The 21132-nt window shown below is 44.7% G+C and overlaps 2 protein-coding genes across 4 annotated transcripts; one reads left to right on the top strand and one right to left on the bottom strand.

Moving 5' to 3' along the window:
- Positions 1-63: 63 nt before the first annotated feature.
- Positions 64-14964, bottom strand: AP4B1 (adaptor related protein complex 4 subunit beta 1). Of its 3 annotated transcripts, none has more exons than XM_083508862.1 (11): positions 14839-14964; positions 12859-13006; positions 10852-11076; positions 9470-9600; positions 8943-9090; positions 7119-7615; positions 5093-5176; positions 4185-4288; positions 2675-2882; positions 2058-2342; positions 64-1825 (listed from the first exon to the last, which is right to left on the bottom strand). In XM_083508862.1, exons 2-11 carry the CDS (start codon positions 12969-12971, stop codon positions 1398-1400), a joined length of 2223 nt encoding a protein of 740 aa, XP_083364988.1. In that variant the 5' UTR covers positions 12972-13006; positions 14839-14964; the 3' UTR covers positions 64-1397. The 3 variants fall into 3 exon arrangements, with proteins under 3 accessions (XP_083364988.1, XP_083364987.1, XP_083364989.1); XM_083508861.1 differs by lacking the exon at positions 14839-14964 and adding an exon at positions 14125-14241; XM_083508863.1 differs by lacking the exon at positions 14839-14964 and adding an exon at positions 14125-14181 and having other exon boundaries at positions 9474-9600.
- Positions 14941-20842, top strand: DCLRE1B (DNA cross-link repair 1B). The gene is made up of 5 exons (XM_083508933.1): positions 14941-15076; positions 16176-16375; positions 16468-16633; positions 18156-18338; positions 19471-20842. The coding sequence occupies exons 2-5, from the start codon at positions 16187-16189 to the stop codon at positions 20694-20696; spliced, it is 1764 nt and encodes a 587-aa protein (XP_083365059.1). The 5' UTR covers positions 14941-15076; positions 16176-16186; the 3' UTR covers positions 20697-20842.
- Positions 20843-21132: the final 290 nt, after the last annotated feature.

Genomic DNA, 21132 nt, shown 5'->3' with positions numbered 1-21132 from the left:
AAATAGTATGTTAGACATGAAGGAACAAAATGTGCATATAGAGCAGATAAAGACTTAGCACTCTACACTAAACAAGAGATTTATGTTTCATTTTATATATCAGTTTCCATCTACAATGAGTAAAGTCTGGAGTGCAAATACAAATACAGAACTCTGTTTAGTACTAATTGTTCTGTGTCACAACAATGCAATCCCACATGTGTACACTGTTGTAAGCCTCAATGAGTTCAACAGGGCTTACTCCTAGGTATGGATATGATTGCACAGCCTGAGGAGGCTTTCAAGATCCCAAATAAATTTTACCACCATGTCTGAAAAGATTTTTCATCAGTCATTTATTACTTTTGTTGTTCAGTATTTCCTGGCATTACCTACGGCCAGGTTTTAACACCCCACCCCCCGACCATGTAGTCAGTAATGTTCTATTGTATTATCAGATTTTAATGCTTTATCCAGAGTCATTTGTGGGTTAGTCTTTTCCTTTTATGTTTTTTAATAGGCGTGTGTAAACTGTGCTCAAACCATAGCCATGAAGTGTGCAGGTAAAACTGCAAGAGTGGCTATATGTATCTTAGAATAGATAATCCGTCCCAGAGATACAAGTTCCTATTTAGACCGCTTTACTTTTCTGCAAACGTGTGTGTACCTCACATTTGGTCTGAGGATTCCCCCTCCCCCTTCCATTTCTTTCCCACTCAAGCTTCCCATTTAAACGGTTCCACCAATTCTTTCCGCTAAAAAATGTGCATAACCTTTGCGGAAGGTTCTACAATCAATACCACAGGGTTGTGACCACGCACCTATCATAGTGCACCATTTCTGTACACGTTTCATTCTGATTAAATATTCCTCATCCCCTTCTATCAATTCTGAATCCTTTGGGGAAACATCTGGCTCTGCAACATTAATGTGTGAATAGAGTTCAGGGGAGTAGAGACTGGTGGGGGAATGAGGAGAAAAGGAAGTCTTAAAAGAGGATCCTTCAGCACTTTAAAGATGATTGATGCATCAAACCCATTGCTGGGAATGTGCTGACCCCTTTAAACTATCCAAAGTAGGCCCAATCCACTCTGATAGGCAGCTTACAAAAGATTCTCAAAATAAAAATCACTCAAATCCACTACGAGAACCAAAGTAACATAAAACCAGCATTCTTCAAGCAGCATTCCCCACCCTCTTGCTTGTTCTTCTCTGGTGTCAAGCCAAGCAGCAGCTCCCACCAAAATATTCAAGATAAGGGAGTGGGACTGAGCATCTGGATCTCGCTCAGCCTGCGAGGAAGTGTTCCTCTCCTGTACAAACAGTTCATAAGAGCTGCAGCATAATCTGAAGAATGCCATACGCAAACAGACTTAAGTCTCATCCTATTCATGACCCGTATCAGTGGTCTGAAAGAATCAGGATGTCAATCCCGCCACTGTTCCCAACACAGTCTTCAAGACTGAGATGAAGGCCTGCAGTGCCTCTGGCTTGTTTTCACTCTGCTTCACCAACATTTGCATCTCTGCAGCCCCCACTTCAAGTAGCAGCTCTGTCAGGAAAAGGCAGCCTGTATCATCCTGGGCAACAAGGTAGGCCTTCCACAGCGGGGAACCAGCCTTGCTCATAGCAATAGTCTGGATATGGACAACCTGAAGTGCGGCCTGCACAGTGTCTGGCTGCACAGTTTCCTGCCAGGGAACAGCTTGCTGGCAGCCCAAACCCAGGTTTAGCCATGTCCTCTCAAACTGCTCGGCAGTCATGCACATGCTTGGTCTGAGAATCAGGCTGCTCGAACTGGTGTCGACAGAAGGAACCTCCTCTTCCTTTTCCGGTATCAGGGGCTCTGAAAAAAAGAGGAAACAAAAGCCAGAGTTAGGCAACACAGATCACTTTACATCCAGCAGGAACGTCAGAACTGTAAGACACTTCACAGTCCATACTGAGCAGGGCAAAAGAAAAGCATCAAGCAAGCAGTGTCAGATGTTTAAAGCAGCATCTTTCAACGGAGGGTCTGGTTTTCATTCAGCAAAACGGAGTGTGTAAAGCCCAGAGAAATGGCCAACTGAATCCATTACCTTCATCCACCGTTGTGGGATCTTCAGAGGGAGAATCTGTATGGGGAAGGCCAGTAACCCGGCTGGCTGTCATGGCTGCCCATTGCTCTTTGCCATATATAGGAACCAGTGAGTTAAAGTTAGAGGCCCATGCATTCACAGAGCCTTCAGCCTGCCCTTCCAAGAACCTCAGAGAGTGATCAGATGTAGGGCTGCAAAGGATCCCTTTTGCTTCCTCCATGCCAACTTGCAAAAGACGATAGTAGAAGAGCGCACGATCCCGAACTGCCATGTCTCTCTCCTCCTCTGGATGAAATAAAGATGCGCTGTTTTATTTTTATTGTTCACCACGACACAGACTTTTTATTCATCACAGCCCCTAGTGATTCCATGCCAAAGGGCTGCATAGACCTCTGCCTCTATACAGTGTGCGATTCCCCTTACCACCTCTGGGTATATGATACTGGCAGTAAGGGAAGCAAGGAAAGAAATGATTCAACGTATACCAGTCTATGAAATCTATGAATTTTTAAAGAACTGCAGAGTTTGTCAGACAATTCTCAATACATCTCATCCTCACGAGAGATGCATTGGCCTATTTCATAATACAGCACACATCTTGGAAGGCTTGTACTTACCTATACAGTAATAGAGCAATCGACCCAACATGTCCTGACACTCAGCTGGACGTCCTATGAAGAGCCGCACCAAAGCTGTTAGCAGTTCCAACTTCACAACCGAGAAGGTCTCTGATTTCACATTCTCTACAAAATCCTCCAAAATATAGGGGGCACTGGGGACTCTCTCTCCATGTACGCCCAGCAGCCAGATCAGTGCTTGCTTGCCCTGAGAAAAAACCAGAATACCTCACAGACAGGGCCACACTATCTCACTTAGAACCCCTTACTTATACCACCAAGAGCTAGTGGCATAAATGTTCACAGACTGTCACAGAGAGTGGTGGGTTGAGCAGATCTCTGCAGAGTGAAGTGGGTTTAGACACTGCCTCACCTGGTAATTCAAATCCCATATACTGCAACCCTTTTGATTTGAAGATTCTGAAAGTGTATCCACATTGCAAAATGCAACTCTGTCCTATGGTTACCCCTTCACCCAGTTTAAGTTTACACACTACTGAATCAATAAAGCGTTTGTCTTGCCTGCCTGCTCCTGCACACCTAGCTGTGCCAACAGCTTCTGAGTTAGCCAAATGCTAAAGATTTTCTTCCCTGCTTTCTCACTTGAACAAAAGGTGGAAGGATACCTGTAATGAATATGGGTTGCTTGTGCGTAAGTTGCCGCCTCTCCTGGCTTTCTTGCCTTGTTAAACCTTTCAGTCTGGACAGCCCTTCACTTCGTGGCTGCCTCAGTCGCTAGCAGAATCCGTCAGTGGGTATTTCTTAAACCTTTTCCAACATAAAAGTTGTTTGACACCCAGTCTCCTCCTACTCTCTCTGCGCGGAAGTCTTCTGCGCAGGGTGGGCGTGGGTAGCGGAGGACCCGTGCTCTCCCCGCTGGTGTCCGGTGAAGAGTCTGGGAGCCCTCTCGCCGATTCCCCCATCTGCCCCCCTTTATTCCTGGTGTTGCGCTGATTTGCTTCCCCATCTGCTGAGCTGCCTCTCTCCCTGCTGGGCCCTTCTCCAGCATCGTTAGAGAGCCTTCCCTCCTCCTCTAGCTCCGATGTCAGTTCCCTGACAATAACCTTTTGGCCCTTTGCTTTCATATCAATGCATAACTCTAGAATGCTTCGATCAGGAGCCCTACCTTGACCGAACTAGAAAAGCAGAGAGGCTACATGGAAACATTCCTGTACAGAAGCAGCTCACCTTACATTTCTGGAGCACAATACAAGTTGAAGTGCCATAGTTTTTTTCCAAACAGACCACATATACACAGTTCACCTAAGAAGGAAGAGATAGTGCAGACCTCCTACAAGACAGAGGGCAGGTTGATACGATCCCAGAATGTTTTGAAAATTAGAACTTCGATTTCTCGAAAGCATAATCTTAAAGGATTTTCATGCACAATTCTAGATTCCAAGTTGCATTTCACAACTCTCTTGGCTCACGTAAGACTCTTAACAGGCCCTCAACTGAGTCATTCCATCAGTACCATTCCCTGCCACTCACAAAAAGACACTTCCCTTACCTCACTGTCCTGGATGGTCTCCTCACAGCCACCCAAAGCCTGGGACACATTCTCTATACACTGCGGACACAACCACACCAGGTCCCGGAACACCTGAACTACAGCTACAATGTGAGGGAAAAAATATTTATGAGAACAATTTGTATGAGCTTTTGGCCCAAACAGAGGCCTCCAAGGCAGTTCACAATAGTAACAATTTCAATACTTAAAAAACAGACAACATTAAAAGCCAGAATGAAACAGTTAAACACAGAACCGTAGCAAGCAAGATTAATACACACTAAGATAACAACAACAATTTATTACTTGTACCCCACCCATCTGACTGGGTTGCCCCAGCCACTCTGGGCAGCTTCCATCAGAAAATAAAAACACATTAAGAACTTCCCATTACAGGGCTGCCTTCAGATGTCTATGGAAAGTCATATAGTTGTTGATCTCTTTGACATGTAATGGGAGCCTAAGTTCCTTGAGTTGGCAAGGCGCATTTGACAGCAAGAAACCAAGCCTTTAGCATCATCAGTCTTGTGGACAAATCTACAACACTGGTGTACGGAAATTATCCTGGCCATAGCATTATGCTCCAGCTTTATGAACACTTCCATGTTTCATCTGCATGGTTTGGGGTATTTGTCTCAAGCAAACAATTCTTTACACAACCCAGATACAGGAAACACTGTTTTCCAGTTTGCAAGCATGCCAATGTGGGCTGAAGTCTAATCTATCCAGCATCTGTAAGCACGTGATAATTTGAAAAAAAGGAAGTGAAGAGTGATCACATGAAAGAGGCACAAGTAAGGAATGGTACAGTGATGGAAACTGCAATGGAGATAGCACAGTTGTGTTCTGTAGACCACCGAATGGAAAGGCGGAAACCAAATCTCAATCAGAAGGGTGGAGATAGTTACCTGAAGTTATATGCTCCTGCTTCAGCTCAAGGAGTTCTGTTAGGATCCTCACACACTGCTCGGTGTAGGTCCTTGCAATGTTGCCTGTAAAGCCCACAAAACAACCCAAGCTTTAGTTAGGCAGCTTCAACTTAAGCTTTTATCCAAGTAGCACCACTGCAACATATTCCCTCTATGAGAGTTGAGCTGGAGCAAGAAGCAGCTTTCTTTCTTCAGTCAAAATTACTTCTCAAACCCAAGCTGCCCTTGTTTTCAGTTTGGTGCTTGAGCACTCAGCCAGGAAGATGGGAAGTGTCCCTGGAACACTGCTGTGCCCAAACAAAGTAGCCGGCTATTCAGACTCAGTAGCCCAAACTAGTACCATTAGTACCCCCGCCGGTGATGTATAGACTAGCGCTGAATGAAGCTCTATCTCCCTGCCTGGAATGGATCAACAGTACTACTATCACTTTTGTAAATCAACAAAATCTTTAATAAACAAATAAAAGGGGGGGGAAAAGGAAATAAAAAAACAGTACTACTATCATGAATGTGATCCAATGTGTTCCAACTATTTTGTAGCACCATACAGAATAATTTCACATATCCCAAATATCAATTTACCAAGGAGAGAACACTTTTCATTTCATTTTTTTTGCTAACGAGATGTTTCTAAAAAATAAGGCTTGTATGTAGGTATATTCTTTAGAGGGGCTGGACCTAGATTTCTAGGAGACAAAAAAGGCAAAGACTCTTTTTTGGGGGGGGGGGTCGTAAGCATTTTCTTAATGAATCACCAAGAAGTTCTGGTATTTCTAAATACCTGTCTTAATATACAGAAATATGACAACATAAGCACAAGTGAGTCAGCTCCAAGATCAGAGTGCGCAACGAACAAGAAAAACAATTCAATAAAAGAGGCACAAGCAGGTTGTTAGAGACCATCTCAAAGAAATGGGAACAAGCTGTTTTTCATAGATTAACACTGCAATCCAAATCGCCTTTATGCTGGACATGTGTGGGCGAGACGGTTTGATTGGCAGAGGTGTCCCCCTAGCCAGGTCTGCTAATCTCTGGGGCCAGGGCAGAATGAGCGGGTACAAAATCCACTGTATCTGAGCTGGCCCTGTTTCTCTCACACAATGGCATCATCAATCCCAAGTCAGGCCTGATCGTTGCACCAGCTCAGTTGGTAAAGAAAATTGTTTGCCTACCCCACCCCTTTTCCAGGCGTGAGTGGCAGAACTGTGGATGTTGGTGGCCCACCACTGTTAAGTTTGGTTGCTCCCTGGGTAGGGTTTCTATTGCTGCCAAGAAGGGTCAGAGTAGCCTGGCCATAAACAGAAAAGCAAGAAAGGGAGAAGACTGAATAAAACTGAAATGCAGGAAACTCAGCAAAGAACTTCTGGGCATAATAAATACTTAGAAAGAGGAAGCTGATACCACTAAATTGGGTTATTGCCAAGAATTTTAAAAATTCAGAAGAATAACACATCCCCTGCAGGCCAGAGAAATGCTGCTGTTAGCAATGGGGCAAATTCCAACAAGATGAGCCTTGACTTGAATGTTGTGTCTAATCCCCCAAATTCCCAACTACTTAGATCAGAACTAAAAAGTTAAATAAAGCTGCAGTCCTCAGACTAGCTCCACTGAACACTGACTTGCTTCTGAGTAGATATGCACAGGGCTGTGCTGTTGAGTTCTCATTGAACATGAGTAATGTTATCCTGTATACTGTTGAGAATTCAATTCCATGTATTATCAGAAGAATCTCAGATGAACTTGATCAAGAGAAGCAATAAATGTTTGTCTTTTCAGCGGCATTGCTGAAATCACTGGTAAACCTCAGCAAGTTATTTTGGACTACATGGCTTCAAGACTTCAACCATGAAACTACTATGGAACAGATTGTTTCACTTATTTCTATTCTGAGGGTCTTAATCTTTTTCTCAGTTTCTAAGGAGTTGGCAAATAAAGCATATGTCCTTCTGTCACCCAGTCTTAGAGAACATTTATTTGCATGGAGGAATCCTGCTAGCTCACTTACCAATGGCAAAGATTGCTCCTTGTGCAAGCTCTGCTGACACGTCAGTGCAGTAATCTCTTAGTTCCTCCAGTATCTGTGGCACATTTTCATCGTTCACCAGCTTGCACAAAACCTCCATTTTCTGGCACTTGATATAATGCGGTTCTGAATATGAGCAGAAGAACTTCTTGTAGTGGCTACTGAAATGGCCGGGAAGGCTGTCTAAGATCTGGCGCACATGACACAAGGCAGTGAAACAGAGTTCCCGACTCTCAGAGGTGCAAGCAGACAGGAGCGGGCCCTTCACTCTCACCAGCACATCTTCCTGCACGTGCGGAAAGTCTCTGGCCAGCACTAAGAAAAGTTTCGTGGCAGCCATCACCACACTGGAGCTGCTACTCTTGAGATAGCCATCCAGCAAGTTAAGGATGTCAAAGAGCTCTTCTTCAGAGCGGGGATTGTAGCGCAAGAGGAAAGTCAACACTTCACTCTGTCCCCACTGGTCTAGGTCAGGCATCCTACCAAGAGAAGAAACCCAAATCAGTACACTGGCTATTGGGATTGCTAATCTGCCGCCAATTATTTCCTAGACTTGCATCTTTACCCACCACTTGTAAGGCAGAGTCTGAGAGACCTGCTGGAAAACTAATTCTGCACTTCCACATTACTTTACAATTTAGGCGTGCAAAAATAGGAGTCTCAACTTATCTACTTGTTATGTTTTAATTAGAACAAGAGGTTTTCTGCAGCAGGTGTGACAACTACTCTTCCTTCCCTAAAGGGAACTGAAAAGAAGAGAGGGTAAAATAGGTTGAAGAGTTTGGTGGATACCAAAATAACTGCTGCTAATAAAAAACAGGGGGATCTCCATCCCAGTGTTGCCTGCTGGAACTGAGTAGGAAGGCACTGAAGGCAAGGCTGGCTCTTCTGCTCAGTCGTCCACATGTTCAACTCTGATTGTTCTTGCCTAGCAGAGTGAGTGGGAGAAGGAATCCATTCATAGAACCCCTTCTCCACTGCAGAGAACTCTCTTGCAATATAAAAAAAACCCAAATACCACACAAATATTTAACAGAAATAACATAATTAACCCAAAATATTAAGATTTGGGTTTTCAGAAGGCAAAATTATTGGACGGAAGACTAAGATTCCATACCTATATGCCCTCATGAGATGAACTAAGAAAAAGGTAAGAGTGATTTAGTAGCCTTCGATACTGATACTTGTTAGTTTCACACCCATATACTTGCACAACACATTTAAGTGCAGGAAACTGTGGGGCAGGGCCTAAGAAAGTAATGACTCACATACTTGAAGAAAACCTTCATAGGAAAATTCTACAATTAATTTATCATTACATTACTAGCATCAGATTATAAACAGCATCTCAAAATGCCCCCAAGATTCAAATGTAGGTTCAAAATAATGCCTTTCCCCTCCTCAGCTAATATCCAATCATTCATTCTTAGCAAGACCCACAACAAGCAAGTTCTCAGTGCTGTACCTGCCATTTCCCAAACTGGATTGCCAACCGAGTATTATTCAGCAGAATCAGAATTTGCAAGGTAACCATCCATTTCCCTTAACCACCCATTTCCCTTATGTAAAATACATATGCCCTTTTTTAAATGATCCACAAGGTGGCTTACTTCACACCCAAAAACATACACTATCACAAATGCACAGCAACAACACAATTCATAGACATTTCCGCAACTTCACACAGCAAGAGAAGGGCAATAGCTGAGTGACATACCAACGTCACCAATTGCTGGGCAGTTGACTTCTGCGAATCTACAAGCAAAGCACAACGGACTTCACAAACTGTTTGGGGGAAGAACCTACCTGTTGAGAAGATGGTGGGCAATGGGTTTGTTGATGACAACTCCTCCTTCGTGTGCCAGGATCTCCTCTAGCGCCCTCAAACAATTCACCACTACAATAGGATCCTGGTCACGAAGCAGACTATATAGCTCATTAACTAGTGCGCCGTCTGTAAAAAGCATGGAAGTTAGATAATTTCCCCAACTCTAATGCAATAATCATCTGCCTAGGAGAGTGCCTCTTGCAAGCAGCGGTGGTGTTATGTGCATGCACATGTAACAAAATAGCTCAACCCTCTCAATAACATGCCAGCTTCTTGCAAAGTACTGCTGCCAAGTGACTGGCGATAGGGAGAGTTCCAACCAGCAGGGCAAATACATTCTTAAAGTGGTATCTCGCCTCCAAGGGCTTTGGGCTCAGTGAAACTATTCCACAGCAGCCATGCTGCGGTCTCTGCATTACAGCACCAAAATGACATGTTCCCGTTTTTATTCTTGTATGAGTCTGGGAAAAATTAAATAGACTGAAAAATAAGCATGCATATTTACCCACTTCGCAGTCCCCTTGCAGTTTCTGCATCTTTGCACATCCGAGGACAGCGACTCTCCTTACATAGGAGGCTTTGTCTCGCAAACCATTCAGGATTGGCTGTTGGATATACTCCTGTATGCTGGGCATCCTAGGAATATTAAAGGGCCATCATGTTCCGACTCCTCCTAAATCCCTGTCTGTATATTTTACGTTACTCCGCAGCCTGCCATTCATTACATTAACAGACACTGCTGCTTTGCAACAGGCTTCCAATAGTTAGCTAAGACAAGGAAATGGTCTTCTGACAGCTAAAAACTTTGGCAGGATTTGGGTAACACTTGTACTGTACTAAAAACTAAGGTAAAAATAGAATAGTTTAAGAAAAATAGAGGAAAATATATGATGCAGTTGAAAAAGATTGAAAATGGAAACCATGGAAGGGTGGAGGGAAGTCTTAAGGATTCGGGGAATCCTAAATGTTGATGATTATGTCTAATGATTGAATTTAAATGTGTAGTGTAAAACTGAATAAAAAAGATTTCATTTTTTAAAAAGGAGATGGACTTCTGTTCTATGCACAAACCACTTTAAAATGACTTCAGTCAGCTGTGGGGGGGGGGGAGTTACCCCAAAATACTACTTCTCATGTTAATTCCTTGTCTTTCCACACTTTATTGCATAGTAAGCATTTATAATCCTGAAGCCCCTTGTTGCTTAATAAGATGCAGCTGGCGGTACAATTCCACAAAGCTGATTTAGCTAGACCAGCCCAACAAAACCTTGTAATTAAAGTGGCATCTAATCCCTGGCAAACAGAGCTGTGAACTGTGGCAGCGGAACCCCTCCCTCGTGATGACACAAAGCGCAGTGTGGGAATGTACCTCCTTTCCATTCATCAAGCATTGGATCTGCACCCCAGAACTAGTGAGAGGACCACATTTATGCTCATAAACTTAAGACTGGTCATGCTTAGGGGCTCATGTCATTAAGCCACAGGGATGAGGAAGCCCAGGCCCACAGGCCTCTGTATCTGGACCTAAGGACTCTCCCCAGCCACACCCTTCAGCAGCCCTACTTTGCACCATCCTCAAGTGTTTCTGCCTGGCTGGAATGTGCCCTTGAACACAGACAAGACTTCTTGCTTGTCTTGGATATAGGAAAGTGGGATGTGTGTGTTGAAACTAAGCTATGTACAGAGGTAAAATTAACAATCATTGCTCAGCCTACTTTTGCTTCTGGTCTGGGGCATGTGGCCCCAGGAAAGTTTCCCAGAAGGAAATGTGGTCCTTGGGTTGAAATAGGTTTCCCACTCCTGAATGAAACAAGTTCTATTCCCCATAAGTGCCTATAGCGAAGGCCAAAACAAGCAGCACCACCACTCCACTTATAGTTTTGTTACCTGAAACTGCACATGCTTCGCAAGGCGAGGCCCCTAACCATGGGGTTGGGGTCTGAGCAGTCTTTGCAAAGGGTGTTGATAGCTAAAAGAGCCAGATCGGGCTTCAGAGGAGCATATGTGCACATATACAAGTACACTAGCTTTTTCTGAACAATATCCACTGTGGCACTAGCTTTGACCATCTCCATAAACACACTGGACACATCTACACCTTGGGTCATATGCCTGCAAATAAGAGATAAAGTATTTAAGCACAGCATCTATGTATTTATTATCAGTTAAAGCATTTGTATACCACTTAATTGTTAGAGTTTCTAAGTGGTTTACATAAAGTATCAGCCAATTTAAACTCCTAAGATATAACAATAATGGCAAGAAACAATAAGATATAACAAGAATGGCAACAGACAATATATAAACTGTAATCAGTTCTTAATCACAAGAGAGCAGCAAGTTTAGCAGGTAAAAGTCCAGGAGAGAAAAGGTTTACCTGCATTTGGCCTAATGCGATAAGTCAATTTGCAATCCATGTCTCGATCTCTGCATCACAAAACCAAACTAATAGTGCAATCCTAAGCATATCTATTCAAAAATAAATCCTACTGAATTTAATGCAGTTTACTCCCAGGTAAATGTGATTAGGATTGCAGCCTAGGGCTGCGCCCATTAAAGGACAGTTTCTGCAAATTGAAGAAATTGGCAATACGCTGTTTGAAAGGGTATAATGAAATCTTAAAAGCCAGAAAGGGACCCAAACAGAATCTCCAGTAGTTGGGGTGAGTTTCAGGGCTGTGCGTATCTCAGTCTCTTTTTAAGAACAGGAGAAGTAGAATTATGCAAAATAAGAAGTATATGCAAATATAATGTATAGTAACCTCAAGGTTAGAGTTAGATTACTGCAATGCGTTATATGTAGGGCTGCCTCTGAAAGTTCATAAACTTCAGCTAGTGCAGAATTCAGTGGCCAGGTTACTCACCGGAGAAAGACAGTTTGAGCATATTACACCAATCCTGGTCCAATTGCACTGCCTACCAATTAGTTTCCGGGGCCAATTCAAACTGCTGGTTTCGACCTATAAAGCCTTAAACAGCTCAGAACTGCAATACCTCAAGGACCACCTCTTCCCATATGACCCTACCCAGATCCTGAGATCATCTTCTGAGGCCCTCCTTCATGTGCCTCCTCCTTGAGAGGTCAGGAGAGTGGCAACACCAGAACGGGCCTTCTCTGCAGTGGCTCCCCATTTGTGGAATGCTCTCCCCAGGGAAGTTTGCCTGCCGCCTTCGTTATACACTTTTAGGTGCCAGGCAAAAGCATTCCTTTTTAACCAGCCCTTTGGTTGATTTGATTGACATCCTATGCCCTTTTAAAATGTGGGGTTATTGGGAGGTTACTGGGTTGTTGTTTTTATTTTGATTATGTATTTTGTGATTTTATATTTAATTTTATTCTGTGAACCGCCCTGAGACCTCTGAGTATAGTGCAGTATATAAATTCAATAAATAAATCATCATCATCATTGTGGTCAGTGATATTTCATGAGAGCTTTGAGGCACATACGTGCAGAATTTTTATTTGTTTTTTAGAGCATGGACAATATAACTTAGTCCATGACAGAGTGATAAGAAGAGGGAACTAGAAGACAAACAGAGAAAAGCAATTGTGCTACCTTGTACAAGGTCTTCACCCTCTGATCAGGTTTCTGTTTCATTTCCAAGCAATGGGTGAGGTTAATTTCAGTGTCGGGGCTGCATTTTTTATTTATTTGAATAATTTAAAATACTGCTTAATACTACCAATTCTTTCATTTCCATTTCCGTTTAATTAGTAGTCTGCATTTGGTTGTTTTAATTGGCTTTATTGTATGTCAGCATGAACCTACTAACCAATAAGGCAACAACAACAGCCTTACTAGGGTCACAAGATACTCAGTTCATACACATCTGAGCACCCAGCATTTTGGGAGCCCCAACTACAATGCCCAAGTAGCAGTCCAGGCCACAGACCTGATCACTCGCTGGATAACATTCCTGTAGCGGAGACGGTCAGTTTGCACATGAGGGTTAGACAGTGCTCTCTTCAGCTCCTTCACTGTATCCTCTGAGCCTAAGTATGGCATTTCTGATGGGCTCCTAAACACCTAGGGAGAAAAGACTGTGGAGAAATCTGTAGTAAGAACAGAGAAAGAACCCTGCCAGATCAAACAAGAGGCCTAACTTGGTACAGCAACCTGTTTGTCACTGTGGCAGAAGATAAGGACAACAGCGATCTCCTACTATTGGGAAGGGCTCTGGTTAATGGTAGAGCACATGCAAATGGTGCCAGATTCGATCTCCAACATCTCCTGGTAGATAACTCTGTTTGAAACTCTGGAGAGCTGCTGCCAGTCAGATGATACTGAGAAAGATGGACCAATTGTCTGCCTCAGTATAAGGCAGTCTCTTAGGTTCTCAACAAGACAAAGTCACACAGGGACCGTCACAGAGTGGTTTTTAACCCTGGCCTCCTAGGTTCTAGTCCATGAAATATCCTTCCACATTCTGGGAATCAGTCTTAGAAGTGAGTAAGATGGGTTGGAGTAATCGTGAGCCAGTTGGGAGTGCTAAATCAGGACTGGGCAGATCCAGGTTCAAGTCTCTACTCATCCAGGAAGCTCCCTGGGTGACCTTGGGCCAGTCACCCTCTCTCAGCCTAACCAACCTCGCAGGGATGCAAAGATTAAATGTGTTTTGGGGGAAGTTAATGTTCTGCTTTTGTTCTATTCATTTGTGCTTTTACCCTGCAGTTTTATCTTGTGAACCTCCCCGAGATCTTCAGACGGAGGGTGATATATAAATGTAATAAAAAATGGAGAATGCGTATGCTGCCTTGAGCTCTTTGGAGTAAATGCAGCATGCAATAATAAAGAAACGAAACAATGTTCTCCTGCAACTGGCACTCAGAAGTACCGCAGATGCCATACAGCCAAAACATGCCTACTAGTTCTATTGCCCAATAATTCGCAGTGGCTCCCCAGGTTTTCAAGAGAGGGTCTGTCCCAGCTCTACCTAGGGATTTCAGGGGTTTGACCTGGGACCCTTTTGTGCGTAAAGTGCGCCTTGGGCTAGCGCCCTTCCCCGCGCTCGGAAGCCTAGCAGTTCCAGCGCAGCAGTCAACTTGCAAGTCCCTGGGCTTTGCCGGAGAGGAGAAGGAAGGAAGCAAGCAGTCGCCAGGTGGGGCGGGAGTCGGGACATCGGCTCCGGCCAGGGTCGTCGGTCGTTTTCCCCACGTACCTTGGCGCGAGTCTCGCCCGCCCACGGCTGCTCAGTCTCGCACCGACCAACAAAAGGGGCCGGCGTCTTCCTGGTTCTCTCCCGACTCCTTCCGGGTTTCAGCCTCCATGAGCGCCGGGTTAAAGCGTCAGCAGGAACGAGCGCGAAGCCGAGCGGAGGAAAGCTCGCTTGCACTTTAAACCACGCTGGCTTCCTGCCTTCTCACGCTTTTAAAACAAAAAGGCTCCTGTGTTGGAAGTGCCCTCAAGGCGAAGACTTCCTCCCTTGTGAAATGCCTACCTGTGTTGGTCTAGGCTTTAGGAAATAAATGGGAGCGGAACGGCAAAGCGCGTTAGGCGGGTGGAAACTAACGCTTCAAGAAAGAAGCATATTCCCTTGTTGTTGTTACCATCAAGGATAGTAAAGCCACAGCTATACTAAAACTCTGCAATTTCTCCATTGTTCCTTACAGGCAGCTGCTCCCTCCTTGCCCTCCCAGAGGGGACCCGTCCCCCAAAATAACCAAGGGAGTTCGCCTCCAGCCAGCGGAATTCCCAGCTAGATTTCTTTTACGCACCGAGTAGCTGACTGCTCGGTAATAAATGCGCATCTACTCCCGCGCGCGTCCCCAAACTGTAGGACACGGGGCGTTTGCTTCCTAGCAAGCCGGTCTCCACCAGCATGTGGCGCAGTCCTGTTTCCGTTTCGCAAAAAGCGCTGTGTTTCTACGAATACCTTGGCGCCTTGGGAGCGGGAGAGTTGTTTTGATTTCTTCGGCGGGAAAATCCGACGGTGCAGAGGGAGATCCGAACGGCGGGGAGCCTGGCGATCTTCCCTGCAAGCAAAAATGAAAGCAGCTCTCCAGTACCGGCGCTCCGATTCAACCCGCTGACTGCAAAGCATTTTAGCAACGGGAGGGAGACGCCCGTTCCCTTTCCCTGCTCTCTGTGCCGAAGGCCTACAAAGTAGCACAGTAAGCTCCCTTTACTCCTCGCTACAGCTTTTGGTTTTTGGGGTGGGAGACAGGACCGAGAGAGCTCCGGAGCGAAGTGGGCAAGCGTTTCTGGGACCGGATGTGAAACGTGTATTATTTTATTTAAATGTATGCACCCTCAAAGCAGTTTACAAACATAAAACGATAAAATTGGGAAAGTTACAAGAAGAGACTAAAAAAAGATTACGTAAAACTTTCTTAACAGCTGGGTAGACTTGTATAAATAGAAATGTTTTTAGCAGGCGCTGAAGAGTACAGTGAAGGTGCCTGCCTGGTGTCCATAGGCAGGGAGTTCCAAAGGGTAGTAGGTGTCCTTTGTACAATCACTCCAGTACAGTACCTTCCTGTAATTATAGAGTCCCCTTTGCAACTATCCTGCTTCCTCATCTTACCTGCTGTTGCTTCTCAATCCAAATTGTTAGGCCGTCATACTAGTTTGTATCAAAGTTCTATCCTATGGAGCTCATATTCTTATAATCTTATCTGCCAGTCCTCTTCCCACCCTTTCTCATTCTCACAGTCTGGCCTGAAGGATGTGGTAGCTACCAAAGGTAGCGGTTTGTGACTCATTTGCATCCTGTTGCGTTGGATGAGTTTTAGTTGGTAACGCTTGAGGATGTGAACAAGATGCTTGGTTTGTTCCGAGCAACCACTTGGCCCCTTGCCCTTTTGCCCCTTGTGGATGATAAAAACTAGCAGAGGGAGCACACCTGTCAGGGGCAGTTGATGAATGCCTACTTGTGGGAGAGGCCTGCTTGAAGGAGGCAGTGATAAAACTACACCTTAACCTCTCCTGAATTTAGAAAATTAAGTAATTACCAGCTGCTAAAATTTAGGACTTCTGAATACATTTAAGGATAAGGTTGTAAGCACCACTATCCCAACCCCTGTCTCTCTTTTTATCTCTCTATTTGTGAATTTTTATATTCCTGTTAAAACATGTATCTCAGTTTTTATTTCTTGTTCATCCAGTTCTAAGGCCGTTAGTAGTTTTATTGATGCCCCCATCCACCCTTGACTTTCCTGAGGTGGTTTTGTTTGTTTTTGGTATTCAGAATTTCCCCCTTTCTTTTAACAGGAGCTGGACTGATGAACGGAACTCTTATCGCAGGCACACCCATTGCGGTGGATTTTTGGAATATCAGAAAAGCTGGGAGGGCTCGTTTGTTCTTTCTTTCTCACATGCACAGTGACCATACAGTGGGGCTTTCCAGCACGTGGAACCGACCTATTTATTGTTCTCCGGTTACTGGTCAAATTCTGCATCTTAGACTGAAGGTAGATCTTTACGCACACATGTGTGATCTTCCACCACTTTAACTTAGAGGATGCCTACAGTTGACTCTGCCATGCCTTCATTCTGTTTTTAGGTGGCTGAAAAATGGATCCACCCTCTGGAAGTTGGAGACAGCCATGTCCTGGCCTTAGATGAGATGCAGAGAGAGACTATGACTGTGACCCTGATAGATGCTAACCACTGTCCTGGATCTGTCATGTTCCTTTTTGAAGGTTACTTTGGTGTCATCCTTTACACAGGTATGTTGAGGAGAGACATCTAACATTTTCCTCTGTGCTTTTTGCTATCTCTTTAAGTTGTTTCTCAGCACAAACACCTTGCCTATTTTCCAGAAATTATTTCTAAAATTACTTGCTTATATATACAGTGGTACCTCTGGTTGCGAACGGGATCCATTCCAGAGCCCCATTCACAACCTGAGAGGAACGCAACCCGCATCTGCACATGCACGGGTCGTGATTCGCCACTTCTGCACATGACGGCATTTTGCATGTCTGTGCATGCACAAGCGGTGAAACCCAGAAGTAACCCTTTCTGGTACTTCCGGGTAGCCGCGGGACGCAACCTGAAAAGACGTAACCTGAACCGAACGTAACAAGAGGTATGACTGTATATGAAATACACACAGAGAGATAGATAGGCAGAAACACCCCTTGCCTGTCTTGTGTCATGGAACCAAGACATGGTTTCCAGCTAGGTAGCAAGCAGACCTTAGTTTCAGCAAGGTGCTGGCCTCATGTGCCTTCCATATCCTGGGACCGGTAGCCATGTTAGTCTGTTGAGAAGTCGGGGGCTGGACAGAAGAGGAGGCGTGGTGGAGACAGCCTCCCATCCTGACCTTTCCAAGGAAGAGGAAGAGCAGGACAGTATAGATTTACAACAGTGATTTGTGCCAGGTCACAGCTCAGAGGCAGATGAGGGAGAAAGTTTCTTACAGTCCTTTTTTATTTCAGACTTTACAGAGAGAGGCTATAGAACCCAGCCTCATGGATAATGGGGTTGTTCCGAGTGAATCTCCACCCCCCTTCTCTCCCACTTCCTCATTCACCATCATCACCTCCTCTACAGGTGTTGCTAAGTGCCCTCAGTCTTTGAGCTCTTTTCTCTCGCCCGCCGGGTTCTGGGAGATGGTGGGTCTGGAATGCTTTCTAGTGACGTGTCAGCCAGCTCCTACTCCTCCTCTCCCATTATTTTCCAACTTGCCCCCTTGTTTCTCCCTCTCCATCATATGAAGGCAGAGTGGGATGGCAGTTTCACCAGTGATATATCGCTGGTGAAACCACCACTGCTCCTGAGTCCCTCTGCCGGCAGTGGCCACGGGAGGAAGGAACTCTTGACTCCCTCCATCAGACGCTGCTACCAGGAGCTGTGGTGGTTTCACCAGCGATATACCGCTGAGTGTAACTAACACCACAGTCTGCTTCTGATACCGGTCCGGGGCAATATATTGATATATTGCCCAAGCCTACTAGCCACACATGGTTAATAATAATAATTACTATTATTTTATTTTTTATACACCACCCATCTGGCTGGGTTTCCACTCTGGTTGTGTCACAAGGAGGAACAAAGCAATAATTTTAGACTTGAAATTTGTATAGAAACAGTTAATAATAAACTCTGCTGGAGCAACTTCTTCCACAGTAACCAAAGAAGCTGGCTTATCCTTAGCTTAGTCCTTTGGAACTTTAACCGTAATTTCCATTTTAACCCTTCAAGTGGCTTCCCCCTGACGGGTATGTGACATCTGTGCCTCACCAGGTGATTTCCGCTACACTCCCAGCCTGCAACAGGAACCAGCTCTGAAGAACTCAAAGCTTATCAGCAGCCTCTACCTGGACAATACCAACTGCCACCCCGATATTGCCATACCATCCCGGCAAAAGGCCACTGAACAGATCAAAGAGGTGATCAGAGCCCACCCCCATCACCAGGTTAAGATTGGTAAGTAGTCCTAATAGGTTTGGAAGACGTTTCTTAAACTGGGTGAGGAACTCGAGGCCTTCAAGGTGTTGCTTAACTATAATTCGCATCCCTGATCTTTGGCCACGCTAGCTGGGGCTGATGGGAGCTGGAGTCCAGCAACAGATTCTCCATCCCTGTGTTGGCTAACACACTGGAATTTTCAGTGGCTGTTCAGAAAGGAACACAAGTATGGACCTCATGCAGCGGTTCCCAAACTTTCTCCCCCACAGACCATTTGAAATTTGCTGAGGGTCTTTATGAACCAATTAAAGATTTTTGATTTTTACAGACATACCACAGACTACCTGGATTTGTGGACTGCTGGTGGTCCTTGGGCCACAGTTTGGGAATCCTTAATCTTAGGACATTAAAGAAATCTTACCTTTTTCAAGTGAGGTTTACAAGCACATCTCCCCCAAATTCATATGTGAAAATCGATCGTGTACAATGAATTACTCTGAAGGATGTGAATCCATAAAATCTGGATGATAAATTCATAGCTGGGTTTAGTACTGCAAGGATCATTAACCACTGGGGCAGGGACTCACTTGGGGACAGGGTAGAATTACTTGGAAAATGTACACACTATACCTTTAAACCATGTACATTCCTACAATGAATTCTGGGCACTGTAGTTTAAGGGTTGCTGGGAATAATTATAGTGGTACCTCAGGTTAAGTACTTAATTCGTTCCGGAGGTCCGTACTTAACCTGAAACTGTTCTTAACCTGAAGCACCACTTTAGCTAATGGGGCCTCCTGCTGCTGCCATGCCACCGGAGCACGATTTCTGTTCTCATCCTGAAGCAAAGTTCTTAACCCAAGGTAATATTTCTGGGTTAGAGGAGTCTGTAACCTGAAGCATATGTAACCTGAGGTACCACTGTATTCTCTGAGAGGTAAACAATAGAGCCTAGAATTCTTGAGGAAAAGATTGTGTTCTCTGCTTTAAAGATAATAGTGTATACGCAGCCTTGAACTCCAGAGTAACAGCTAAGCTGCTGCTGTATCAGAAGCCCTGAGATTAAGGTACTATTAGCTGCTGAATAAACTTCACTGTGCCTCATGCCGTCTGGCCTTTGAAATGCTTACAGTTCTTTGTCCTCTTCTAGGTACTTATAGTTTAGGAAAAGAGTCGCTGTTGGTGGAACTGGCCAAGGAATTTGGCACCTGGATTGTGGTAAGTCCCCAGAAACTGGAACTTATGAAACTGCTGGAGATGGAGGATGTGTTCATCTCTGAGGAAGGAATGGGTAGGATTCATGCTGTGGATTTTTCAGAAATCCGCCAAGCAAATATGAATTGCTGGAACCAGAGCCATCCGACCATAGCTGTTCTCCCTACCAGCCGGCCGCTGAAGTTCCAGCACCCTGACATCCACGTTGTTCCCTACTCAGACCACTCATCTTTCCAAGAGTTGCTGGAATTTGTAGCTTGGCTAAAGCCCTGCTCTATAATCCCGGTGGTAAAGAAAGAAGAATGTCAGATGTATTTCCAACAATACTTGACAGCTAAAAACTGCACACCACTGGAGTCCAAAGTCCCCGAATCAGTGAAAATATTCATGCAGCAAGGAAACAGTAAGTGGGAAAGGCCCTCAAAACGGCTGAAACTGAGTATCTCTCACCATGTACCCAAAGGGGTTTTGTTTGACCCCCCAGAAATGTGTAGCAGTGGGAGTGAAAATGGCTGTGATGCAGAGATTTCCCAGCAAAGCTGCCCAGAGCCCGTGGAGAAAACTGTCCCTTGCTCTCAATGTGGCTGTGTTGAGGAGGACCAAAAAGACATAACGGCAAAACGAGAAAACCTTGAGAGCCAGAGAGCAATAACGTCTGAATCTATGACATCTTCCAAACATCAGCTGAAGGGCAGTGGTGTCAATCAGTGTCAAAAATGCCAGGCAACTTTGACATTGAAACACACAAATACATTGTCCTGGTTTGAAAGGGATGCAGAAAGAACGCTTTGTTCCTCTGTAGGCAGTGAATGTATGGGGAATCTGGCCTTGGAGAACCATGTACCCTCAACATCACATGCTGCTCAGATTGATACACATGACCCATTCGCCTCTCCAGCAGATGTAACATACCAGCCTGTCGGTCTCCTTCAGGAATATGATTTATCTCCGCTCAACATCCCAAAGCAACTTTCTCTCCAACACTTCGACTGGCAAGTCGATAACTACTTGAAAAAAGGAAAAGACAGAAAATGGAATAACGAGGAAGGCAAATCTGCAATTGGGATAGCAGAACTAGCAGCAGCCAGTGCAAGGACGTCTGCTAACGCAAAAGGGCTTCTCTCAGCTTCGCCCCCTCCCCAAATTGGCTCTGGGAGGTGAGGAGAACCCCCATAACAGTGTGTGGGGCAGGGGAGGAGAGGGAGAAGCAGAAATGCCTGCGGTGATGGGAGCGATCTCCTTAACGCTACTTTGAATTCCACCCACTGTTGTTTTCTAGTAAAGTTTATTTTCTTCTGAATTAAAAAAACAAAACAAAACTGTGCAAAACTCCAGTAGTGTATGGCTGGTATATAAATTTCAAGATAGGATAGTTGTTTCCTCCTCAACACTGCTGGGGGAAGTGGTCTCATATTTTTGCACAAAAGGTTTTATTGGCCATAAGAGACACTGGTAAAATCAGTGTTAAACTTCTGCATCCAAGTTTGAGGCTTTGCTTGTTAATTCTTGGGGCTTATCAACATAATGATCAAAGCCAGCGTGTGCTCTATCTTTACCTTAGCCCAAATCCGTTGGCAACAGGAGAATATTGTATAAA

The sequence above is a fragment of the Podarcis liolepis genome (assembly GCF_965112155.1).
Source record: "Podarcis liolepis genome assembly, chromosome: 6".
Lineage (NCBI taxonomy): Eukaryota > Metazoa > Chordata > Lepidosauria > Squamata > Lacertidae > Podarcis > Podarcis liolepis.
The sequence above is the reverse complement of the archived record's forward strand: the minus strand, read 5'-3'. Positions and strand labels throughout refer to the sequence as shown.